The following is a 12,500-nucleotide window of genomic DNA, read 5'->3' on the forward strand; positions in this document are numbered from 1 at the left end:
GAAGCGCTTATAGTTTTCCAAGTTTGCGCATCATCTGCACATATTGTTTGTGTTCAATCATTTCTTGTTAGATGTTAAGTGTGTGTGTGTGTGTGTGTGTGTGTGTGTGTGTGTGTGTGTGTGTGTGTGTGTGTGCGCGTGTGTGTAACCCTAACACACACAGTAATTGACACCCTCAAAAATCAAAGGGAGTGAAAGAGCAGTGAGACGAGTTAATTAGATCGTCTCTAAATTAGGAATGGATAATGCCATCATTCTAATCCTATAAGCTGTCTGCAGCACATTTCAATTATGAAACATTTTCTAATTATGTTTATACACATTCACACTGCAGTACATTATAAACTTCAATTGATTTCCTCGGGAGGATTATTTGCTATAAATTCATTTATATTTAGTAAAGCCTTATTTGTGCATTCATTCACTGAACACTGGTTCAAAGTGTGTACGTATAAGTATATACTGTATATATTGTAATAATGTCATGAGTGGTAGCCTATAGGTTGGGATATTGTGAGGCAGTGCAGGATCAAACTCAAATCAAATATAGGAAACAATTAAACTAGATTTATTTTCCCACCGGTTCATAACTCAGATAAGCCAATTTGCAAAGGCAACAAAAAAAATAACATTTCAGAACATCCACCGAGTGGCGCGATATGAGCTTGTAGGTCTGCTATTTTTGAAAAATCGAAGACACTTTTAGAATCTGATCTCAGGTCAGAATGGGTTAATAATGAAACTGTCAGGATGTAATAGACATTTTTAGAATCTGATCTCAGGTCAGAATGGGTTAAGCTCAAAGAATGTCCACACTGTTACTTGACATTTCTCAGTCCTTTTCCATCCTTGGGTCCAGCTCTGTCCAGCCCTCAGTCTCTCTCTATGTTTGTTTGCTCTCCCTTGTAGTCGCTCAGTTCTGCCTCAATTAGGTGCCTCACACACCTACACCTGTGTGTGTGTGTGTGTGTGCTCACAGGCACCCTGGGAGTTGTAGTTGTTGTTCCAGTAGCTATTTTGTGTATGGAAATATAGTACCCATTTACCACCTGTCCCCTCGTGATGCCACAATACACATTATGTATAAGCATGTATATATGCATAGTACATGTGCTTTAATCATACTTGCATTGAGTTCACCTTGGAAGATTGATTAAAGCCAAAGTAATTATCCTTTAATGACAGCACTGTGAGATCATTCAAATCTCATCAGCTGTCTCTCACTCTCAGACCAAAACAAAGCATTACTCATTTTGGGGGTACGTGACGTGTAAAACAATATATATATATATATATATATTTCTCAATTTGTTTTAATCCCACGATTTTTGTAAACCATGTTTTTCACCCAGTGCCAGATGTCTAGTGTAATTCTGGGTGCTATACACTCTGTCAACCTGGGGAGAGCAACGGACTGAACTCATGCTTTCTTCCATGCACGAGGAGTCCAAGCCGCTTCTTTTCACCTGACAGGGGGGAGTTTCCCTCGGTTGGATGTCGCGCGTGGAAGGACCACGTTATTCCAACCAGTTCCTTGCCTCCCCCCGGCTGGCCAGGGGGAGGCAGTTTAGAGACCAGGATTACTGCATGTGTTTTGTGAGGGTACCTTTGTGAGGGTACCTACCTAGGTGGACACGGGGAGAACATGCCGTCTCTAGGGTATGGGCAGTGATGATGCGGAGGAGAGAGCACATGTGTGTGTGTGTGTGTGTGTGTGTGTGTGTGTGTGTGTGTGTGTGTGTCTCACCTTGTTCTCTCCCTCGATGACTATGACGGGCACTGAGGTGGCAGGCCAGCGGTGCTTGGCAGGTAGAGGCTTATCACTGTTCCACAGGACAATGATCTAACAGGTGAGAGAGAGAGAGAGAGAGAGAGAGAGAGAGAGAGAGAGAGAGAGAGAGAGAGAGAGAGAGAGAGAGAGAGAGAGAGAGAGAGAGCGCGTTACAAACAAACCCAGCTTTCTGAAAAACCTGTTTCTATGTCAGTGGTTCTCAAACCTTTTCATGTCAAGATTTGAGTTAAAAACATTCGCTGTGAAAGAATATATGTATAATACTATAAGCCACATTTTCCGGGTGCTTCAAACACCACTGAGTAACTTCCATTCCACTTCCAAATGAATAGCTGGGGTGGCGGGGTTGTCTGCTCTCTAGTTTATATATAATGAAAGAAAAAGGGTTATGGTTTAGGGAAAGAGATTTTAGATGGACAGAAACAAACCTAGACAGACAGATACTACAGACAAAACAGACAGACAGAAATAGACATAGAACACTTTTGCACAGCCATTTAGAATGTCAACACACGTTCCGTCCATTATGACTAACATTCAATTCACTTTAATGTGACACTTTGGGGCCCCAAAGCTAGCAATCGAGGCTGATAGAATGAAGTGCTGGAGGGCGACCGAGACAACAACCTGTCCTCTTGTCTAAGCATTATGTTACAGGAGCATGCATTACAGGAGATGACATTATGGCAGGGCTTGTGCTCCATAGATCATTTGTTGCAGAACAGGTACTTCAGCCAAACAGCACAATGGTTCATGGATTCCATTGGAACTGATGTTTGTCAGACCATCCAGTTCACATTGTGCATGTATTGTATTGTGTAACATATTACACATCGGGTATTGACCTCGCATCGCCACATTTCAACTTTTTTTAATGTGTTTTTTGTAAATGAATGCCTCACTTCGTCATACAAGCATGAGCTTGTAAATTTGCTACTTTTGAATTTTGACGCCTGAAAAGTCAGTTTTGGACATATGGCAGTTTGACTAGTGAGATCAGGTATTGGCACAGAGCACAGATTAACAATTTGGGTGCGATAAGAGTGCCAAGCAGATGCGGGAGATTTTACTCTGAAACGATCAAATCCCCATCTTTAATTTCCCCCCAAAACCGGGAGGTGAACTGTTCCTTTACTACATCGCCGTGGTAAAACCGAGATGCATGATGAAGTCAGACATGAGAACACAACATCCACGCTATGATCAATCTGCGCAGAGGCAGCGTAGATTCAGAGTAAAAAAAGGACGTTTTTCGGCCCGTAGACCAAGGACTGTCTAAAGAGGACGGGAAGCGAAGACCGTAAGGGCGCCGCCATGTTGCTCACATGGTGCTCCATGGAAGGAAAGAAACACGCGCAGTGGGCTTTATGCAGCCAACACTTCCGCGTTCAGCTTCCTTGGTCTGCAACTGCGCATGTTCCTTTCCTTCCATGGAGCACCATGTGAGCAACATGGCGTCGCCCGTACGGTCTTCGCTTCTTGTCCTCTTTAGCCCATTCTGAACGGGAACCCATTTTGGTGTCAGCATCATGTCGTGCTTTAGCTATTGAAAAATAGCAGATCTACAAGCTCGTATCGCGCCACCGAGTGGCGCGATACGAGCTTGTAGGTCTGCTATTTTTGAAAAAAATCGAAGAACGACTGACATTTTTAGAATCTGATCTCAGGTCAGAATGGGTTCGTCAGACCAGCGTGTGTCCAGTGGAAACCTCGTATGAATCTGATCTCAGGTCAGAATGGGTTAGACAGTCCTTGCCATAGACCAGGAAGTGCACACAGCGAAACAGGTCCGAGAGCGGCTCAGCAAGGTGTTGCTTAGCAACGGCCGGTGTCAAAAAATAGATTTTTCAATATATGATCAATATGATCAATATATTTTATATTGATTAAAAAAGACCTTTAAGACGTGTCCTCACATCCCAGGCACCCCGCGGTTGTATTTGAAGAAGACGTGTGTGGACGTCCTATAAGCATCATGTGTTAATATGTTATAATTGTAGCCAGGCTACATGTTTCACGTGGACGACTTCCACTTGGCCAATCACAACGGCAACCGATGCAACGCAGCAAATCAGATCATTGTTTTACATGGACAGCCGATACACTGCAAACAATCAGATAGCGTTTTGCATGTGGAAGTGGTGATGTGCGGCCGAATGGGGGTCATGTTGTACACGACTGACATGCTGCCCTGGGCCTTCTAGGCTAGCGGGCGTGTAATTACACCTGCTCGAGGGTCAAAAACCTCACAGTCATCTAGTCCACTCTGACAGCCGACCTCATGAATGTTTAACGAGGGACGCAAACCAAACCGGCAATTGCCTTTTGCGCAAGAGAGACACTTTTGCGCGCGTGCGCGCACACGCACGCACGCACACGCACACACACACACACACACACACACACACACACACACACACACACACACACACTCTTCCATTCTGTGGTTGTTCTCTCCAAATAACAGAGAGAAGAGGCTGAATGTCAGTCATAAATGCTCCCCCCCCCCCCCCCCCCCCCCCCCCCCACACACACACACACACCACACGTGCACTTTAGAACTGACATGTGAAGCCATTCTTGAAGGCTTCTATTGCCGTTTGATTACAGGGGCAGATGGTGTCACTGTCAGGGTACCAGTCTTCTGAGGGCACTGATGGCTGTGTGTGTGTGTGTGTGTGTGTGTGTGTGTGTATGTGTGTGTGTGTGTGTGTGTGTGTGTGTGTTTTCGAGTGCGCGCCTGTATATGTGCTATGGTGTTGTTTGTGACTGAGAATGTCAGTGGGAGAAGGAAGCGATTCTCTCAGATCTTTGCATGTTTCAAGCACATGCAGTCGCACACACACACACACACACACACACACACACACACACACACACACAGCAGGAGGTCTCCCTGCCCGCCCGCCCGCCATGTTGGAATGCACCGGAGCAGGCTCAAAAGCTTTCTCGCTCCCCGTTCTCTCTCCTCCGCCCTCGACATGGCTCCATTCTCTCCCTCTCTCTCTCTCGATCCATTCATTTATTTATATCCCTTTCCTCCTTTCCTCTCGCTTTCCTCCCCTCCAGCAGCACCACAGCAGCCCCTGCCCTGCAACACCAAGCCTTTGTAGGCTGAGAGACTGAGCTAAACCCCCCACTGAGCACCTGCTTGACGAGAGAGCGATAGGACTATAGGGCGGAAACTGTCAATTCTTAGCCGTTACTATATAGCGTTTCTATCACCCCACCCCCAAAAAAACAAATCAAACAGATTATAAAATTTCAATTCAATCAACTAGAAGAAAAAACAAAATCCCTGGTTTAGTGTAACTTGATTAGTCTGATTAACCTTTTCTTCATTTATAAAGGGCCTTTCAAACGGGAAGCGAGGAACGCACACGTTGTTGCCTGGATCAACGAGAGGTCTGCTGCAGGTCGTAAAAAAAGAAACCAGGTCTGCCCCGCCTTCCATTTCCCCCCAAAACCGGGAGGTATAATGTTTAATTACTAACTCACGCAAATAAGTCTGATCTCTCTCTTTAGAAGCATTAATATTCCAAACGAGATGCTTGTGGTTAAGTCAGACGTTAAGAAGACAGAACATCGGCGTTCTGATCAAAACCATGGACAGCACCGTAGATTCAGAGATACTAGCAAGATTTGTTGGCCCTTAAACAAGGAAGTGAATGGTCGCGCGCACTGTCAAAACATGTCCGGAAGAAGGCATTGCCTAGCAACGGGAGCCGTCAAAAAATGTATTCTAACGATCCGGTTTTATACCATTAAAAAGGACCTAAAGACGTCTCCACGCGCCCTGGGTGTAATAAAAAAATCACACCAGTGTGAACAAAGTGGTGCAACTCCCGTCTATTGGTTCTCTGTATCGTTCCAATTTGTATCGTTCCAATTTCTTCTCTGTATCGTTTGCGTCCAGCAGGTGGCAGCCATGTCACATACTTCTCTCGTTCCAATTTCACGCATGCCCACACCACTCGTGCTCATGATACATGATACATGCGGACATTGCTGGATGTAGAAGTGGTTGCACCACTTAAAAGACGTCTGGAGATTATTGGGCAACATATGTTAATAGAATTGATTAAATCGATAACAGTTGAGAGTTGGATAATCTGAGAGTATAGCCTGGCGTTGCGATAGTAATATACTGTACCACTGCGCTGCGCTGAATCTGCCTCGGGGCATAATGCATATGCAATAAGGGCGGATGAGGTCTGGCTGTGCCAGGCTATACCCCGAGAGGTCACTCTCTGCAAGAGGTCTCAAACACCGCTATGGGTCAATGTTTCCAGAAAGATCGTTTTTTGTTTTTGTTTCTTTGTTTCAAATGTGAAACTGCATGGTGCGTGGTGAACGTATCAGGCAAGTAAACATGAACGTGGTATACAACAATGCATTGTCAATTTGTCAAACACACAAACACACACACACACACACACACACACACACACACACACACACACACACACACACACACACACACACACACACACACACACTGATGCCATGTGTGCCTGTGAGTCTATAGACAACTCACATGTGGCCGGACATCTGTGCAAACCTCATTCATCTGTGCACACATATACAACATCTGTACTGGGCGAGCGCACACACACGCACCCCCGCGTACCCCCGCGCACCCCCCCCCCCCCCCACACACACACACACACACACACACACACACACACACACACACACACAAACACACACACCCACCCACCCCCACCAGGGAGAAAATTCCATTTCATTTCCAGAGCATGCTGGTGAGAAGTGAGCAATGCAGTGGAATCAATACATGCTGCTTCCAGCTGTGTTGAGAGTGGTTTGGCTGCCATGGAGGCTCTAATGTAATGCACAGGAGTTAACACACTCTGAGGAGGAAGAGGATGATGATGATGACTGTTCTGCAGTTATACCAGCAGTATGAGAATGGCACTACAAAGACACTCCATACTGTAATGTGCTGTGGATCCGTGTGAAAACGCCAAAGGAGAAGGAGGAGGAGGCCTCTCATGGACGACGACAAGCTAAAGCATGCAGCAAACACAGAGGCCAACGTACACTGTACATGCCTTTGGGTACAGCGTCGAACACACCCTGAGAAATGACCTGAGATCAGATTAAAAAAATGTCTTCTACATCCTGACAGTTTTCTGAAAAAGCTATGATTCTATGTCAGTCGTTCTTTGATTTTTCAAAAATAGCAGACCTACAAGCTCATAGATCTGCTATTTTTTCAATAGTTAAAGCATAACATAACGCTAACACCAAAAGGGGTTCCCGCCCAAAATGGGTTTGATTATTGCCGTCTTATTGAAGTGAGTCAGGGAAATAAGGATTGGTGTGCGGACTGTTTTTGAGGGGCCCTAGCCCCTCCTATATACAGCTTTTCGTCACAACGCATGTCACATTTGCCATTGACAATGGAAGGAGAATTTATGTCATATCCGTCTTTTTTTTTTTTTTTAAGATCTTTTTTTTTGCTTTTTCTGCCTTTATTGATAGGTTGAAAGTAGACCGACAGGAAATGGGCAAAGGCCGTCGAGATCGGGAGTCGAACCCGCGGCACGCCTAGGTGCCCAGCTAACCGCCCGTGCCCAAATCGGCTTTTTTAAACACAGTGCAACTCTTTTAATTCAGCTCGGGGCTTATGAGCCATGATGTGTACGGTGATAGGAGTGCCCCTCACTTCACACGGGTGCGATTTTTATATTCTTTAATTATCCGTTTTGGATCTGGCACCCAGCCTATTAGGGTGAGAGAGAGATGGCTGTGTCTTTTTGTCTGTTTTTCAGACTCCTCTGCCACAGGGAAATAAGGAACCGTTATGCAACACAGGTGTTGAGAGTGGGACGTCAAGGTCTGAATGTTGTCTACTGTAGCACCTTTTGATCCACATTTATACAGTACACCGTCTGTTACAAATGGATAGATTATCACTGTGGATTTTACTGTGCACACGCACACACACACAGCACACACACACACTTTACCTGTGCACAATACTGTGACTTGGCGACTGCCACCAGCAGCTTGAGTATGGGTTGAGACTGGGACACCAGAGGGGAGACGGCGTGGATGACTGCAGTGAACTTGGGGTACGGTTTGATGCCTGCAACAACAACAACAGCACCGTGTCAGTTTCAGTGTACAAATATGAAACCGCTGTATATTGTTCCGGCATCACAATGTATTGTACACACGTGCAATAGTGACATCACAATGGATAGCTATGAGGCAAACTGGGTCACTCAATTACATTGTACTAAAAACGGAAAATGAAAAATAAAAAAGGTTGGCATTTTTATTCATGACTATGCTGGAAGTAAATCAGTGCAGAGTGTGGAACTCCTGCTTTAGTTCACGCTCTAAAAATCACCCTAATCATTTTCTAGAGTGATACATTATCACTCTAGAAAGTGATAATGTACCCTCAGGGGTAGAGTGGCCTGGATGGGAACCGCAAGGTTGCCAGTTCGAACCGGGGGCTCCCCAGAGTTAGTGTCGAAGTGTCTTTGAGCAAGACACCCTAAAAACACCCTAATTGCTCCTGATGTGCTGGTTGGAGCCTTGCATGGTTTCCGCCGCCATCGGTGTGTGAATGGGTGAATGTAAATCGCCTTGGATAAAGGCGCTATATAAATGCACCATTTACTTGCAAATCGAGCTATTGAAGTTTAGATAATATGGAGATCTACATACAGTATACTGTATCTGGTGAAATGATTTAAGTAACTTCAGATTACTTTTTAATTTCTACCCAATATAGTTTTGGGTATTACGTAATGGCCTTGGAGGTAGTTAAGGAGGCTGCCTTGTTGGTTGAAAAGTCGCTGCTTTGATTTGCAGTGCAGTCGGCAAGCGAGGATACATAAACCGGAATATTTGTGTGAGAGAGATTCTGAGTGTGTTGCAAACGTCAACTAAAATGAAACTACGGTTGTAGTGTACAAATACAATACAGCGTAGCAGCTGGAGGCAGTAAGTACAGCTGTAACCACAACAAAATAATGATAGATGCATACATGTAGGCTACTAGGCTGAGAGCCTCGGAAAAACTTGAATGCCAGGCCATAATAATAAAGAACAGAAGGGACAGATCATCAGTTATCAAGGTAATTTGACAGTCTTTGAATTCTTGTTTTATGTCAGGCACAAACTGCATCAATAATGCAATGAGCTGACAATTACAGTAGCGGAACTTCACATAAAATCTAACTTGATGGTTAGCAAAGAGTAATAGAGGCCGAAACAATATATGAGCAGGAAATGAGATTGATTGTCTCATGAAGGACATTTAAGTTTTTCTCATTTAAATCTCGTCTAATCCGGGCCAACGGAGCATGGCGGAGAAAAGTTGCATTACTTAACAGTCTCCTCTTTATCATTGAGCTACTTTCACAGTGAGGAAGGAAAATCGCATTAACAGTTTCAAAATGTGATGATTCATCATTCTAACTTACTCAGTGTGTGAATATTAAGGAGAGAAGTATTTCAAGGCAGTGGTACATTGAAAAAATATGCATAAACTGTATGCTAGCTCCGTGGCCACCCTGCCTCCCAGCTTGACACACGCATCAATGGTTGGATTTTTACCACCGAAAAGGTGGCCACCTCTTCACCTAAAACTGGACTATGAACAGGCCTTAAGTCTCTGTGACACATGATACTAGCGTCAGCGCCTCGCGCTAAGGAATTCAGGAGACAGGCTACTGTCTGACCTTATGCGCCACATATATCGGGAACTGTAGATTCCCAATCTGTTCTTTAACCCATTTTGACCTGAGATCAGATTCTAAAAATATCTTCTACATCCTGACAGTTTTCAGAAAAAGCTATGTGTCTATATATGTTTCTATATATAGCAGACCTACAAGTAGGTCTGCTATATATCTGTAGATCTGCTACTATGAGCTTGCAGAGCCTTGCGGTCTTGTTTCCATTTAGGCCCTATGCAATCAATTCAGACATGACGTAGAAATGATGCTGTAGTAGTAGCTGGTATAGCGCCGATACGTCAACGATCTCTGTCATCTAGAAACCCTGGGCTGTGCTTTGACTCATTGATTATGGCCACAGAAACAGGCCATTACACCATTGATCCAGCACCAATCAAACAGCTGTTTTACTGAGCAACAAAAACTCATTTGTGTGTGTGTGAGTGTGTTTGTGTACTGTATACTTCATTGTACGAGAGATAGCATAAATAGACGATCTAAAAGCTAACGCATCGCATGCTATTCCCTGATTTGTTTGTTTGACTTTTACCCATGATGACATAGGGATGCCAGGTTTAAAGTGGTGAATTGTGTGTGTGTGTGTGTGTGTGTGTGTGTGTGTGTGTGTGTGTGTGCGTGTGCGTGTGTGTGCGTGCGTGTGTGTGTGTTCGTGTGTGTGCGTTTCTCTTTTTTATTACAGGCTCTTTGAGAACAACCTGATCTGAAGTGTCATCATGAGACCGATTCTCCGTCCTTTATTTTGCTTGTTAGCCTCGCGATTAGTTAGCCTCATACCGTCTCTTAAAAGACCTCTCCATATTTAATTGCAACCTCTCTGAAAAACAAACAAACCTCGCAGCAGGGCAATCCATGATTGTCACCACACTCATCCGTTTTCATATCCGGCTCTCCACCTCGGACGGTGTGTGTGTGTGTGCGTGCGTGCGTGCGCGTGTGTGTGTGTCTACCTGCATGTGTGTTTGTTTGCGTTATACTGTGTATCTGCATAAATGAGTGAAATACAAGAATATGCACTTATTGACGCACACAGCTTACGTCAATAAGTACCCTCATGGAACCATTCTTACACACATTGAAACAACACTTACTGTGTAGCTGGCTCCTGCAGGATGAGAGTGGAGGGAAGTGTGTGTGTGTGTGTGTGTGTGTGTGTGTGTGTGTGTGTGTGTGTGTGTGTGTGCATGCGTGCGTGCGTGTGTGTGTGCGTGCGGTACTGACCCAGTGTGGCGTAGTAAAAGGGAAAGTCTCCCAGGTAACCGGAGTATTGCGGCAGAGCTAAGAGTCCTCCGGGGTGGCTGTTCCACATCAGACTGCTCCGCGACGCACCATGCTCCAAAACCCGGTCCTGGATGATCTGCAGACAGTGGAGTGGATCGGGATCACAACAGGTCCAATACACACTTTAACTGTGAGGCCCGTCCCCCCCAAAACAAAATCTATTTTCATTAAGGTACAGAACAGTAATACAAACGCATGCATCAGGTTGTCGAGTTAAATCTTAGAAAACTCTGTGTCTGCGGATTTCTGCACATTGGGAGAAAACAACGAAAGCACGCCTGCAGGCGCCAGATGGAAGTCAGACCGTATAACGGAACTTCTAAGATGTGAGCCTGGTATAGCACCTCAGTAACTGTTATTGATCGCGTCGAGAGTGAATCACTGCAGCACAAAAGTTGAGTCAGGAGGAGTGCCGGAAGGAATCCAGTTTATTGCATATATTTCCACTACACACACAAACACAAACGATCGAGTCTTTAAACCATCCAAGCAGGTACCCAGAAAGACAGAAAGAAAGACAGAAAGGAAGGCGAAGCCCTATCCCTCTCGGTGGCTTGCTCAAACGTCGGCACCACAGCCACCCAAACAGATCCAGACAGCTCAGAGACACAAAGTCATCGGCTGGATCTAAGCACCAGTCACTCAGGTCTGCTGTGTGATGCTTCCTGAGCCCAAATAGAGCAGTCAGTCAAACGGGGGCCGGGGCACACCGGAAGGAACAGCCACTCTTTCCCCCCCGGCTGTGACTCGGGAGGTGGAAGCGATTGGCCTCCGTGCAGAACAGAGCAGGCGGGAGAGAAAGAGATATTGCTGCCGTGCCCTTGAGCCAGGCTAAATTGCTTCAGTAAAACAGACACAACGGGTCTGCGGCCATGTTTTATAGCCGCTATTGGATCGGGGGAGGTGAGGCGAGGTGGTGTGGTGTGAGGGGTGACTTGGCCGTTGGCTTGGTAACACAAAAGGAGGGGAAGAGAGAGTGTGCCTCTATGCGTGTGCATGTGTGTGTGTGTGTGTGTGTGTGTGTGTGTGTAGTGTGTGTGGGGGTGGTATGCATGCGAGCGCCGCAAAATCCTGAGTGTCAATTTACCTTTGAGAGTAAAGTTGACACTCTCAGAGCTTAATTGCCACTCAGGATTTAGCTGTGTGTGCGTGCGTGAGTGTGTGCATGCGTGCGTGCATGCATGCGTGCGTGCATGCGTGCGTGCGTCTCTGTGAGAAAGAGTGCGCAGTCAGGTGATTTGCAGCAGTGGGCGTTGGGGTGAGGTGGAGAGCGGCGGAGAGACGGGGTGCTAGCTCGCAGCTAATAATATAGCTGGAGGCTGCGACTGTAATAATATTGACAAAGCCACATAAAAATGTATCACTGGGAGGTGGAGATATTCTGGGAGGGAGGGAGGGACAGACATCCAACACTGTACGTAAGGATGACTCTGTGTCTACAGTCTATTGGAATTTTCCATTCTTCCATCCCCGAGGGTAGTCGATAACCATTGAACAGATTAACTTGGAATTCCTTGGAGATCCACTTAAAACCAGTGGATCTCGAACAGTTTTAATTTCAAGGACCGCCATACAACTCTCAAAGTTACACAGAGCCTATAGTGTCCCTCCGGAACATTAGGCAAAAAGAATTACAGATCTACAAGCTCACAACGCGCCGCTGCCTGTAGATTTGTATTGTCACGGAAGAT

The 12,500-nt window shown here is 45.5% G+C and overlaps 1 protein-coding gene across 1 annotated transcript in view; it reads right to left on the reverse strand.

Annotated features, from left to right (window-relative positions):
* The window catches only part of ext1b (exostosin glycosyltransferase 1b), a 125,610-nt gene that overhangs the window by 23,160 nt on the left and 89,950 nt on the right, over positions 1-12,500 (reverse strand). The window contains exons 5-7 of the mRNA XM_083782003.1: positions 10,750-10,885; positions 7,786-7,904; positions 1,748-1,843 (exon numbers count right to left, since the gene is read on the reverse strand). Coding sequence (XP_083638129.1) covers positions 1,748-1,843; positions 7,786-7,904; positions 10,750-10,885 — 351 coding nt within the window. The remainder of the gene's footprint in view (positions 1-1,747; positions 1,844-7,785; positions 7,905-10,749; positions 10,886-12,500) is intronic.

Source organism: Protomyctophum parallelum, assembly GCF_964188405.1.
Source record: "Protomyctophum parallelum genome assembly, chromosome: 1".
Taxonomy (NCBI): domain Eukaryota; kingdom Metazoa; phylum Chordata; class Actinopteri; order Myctophiformes; family Myctophidae; genus Protomyctophum; species Protomyctophum parallelum.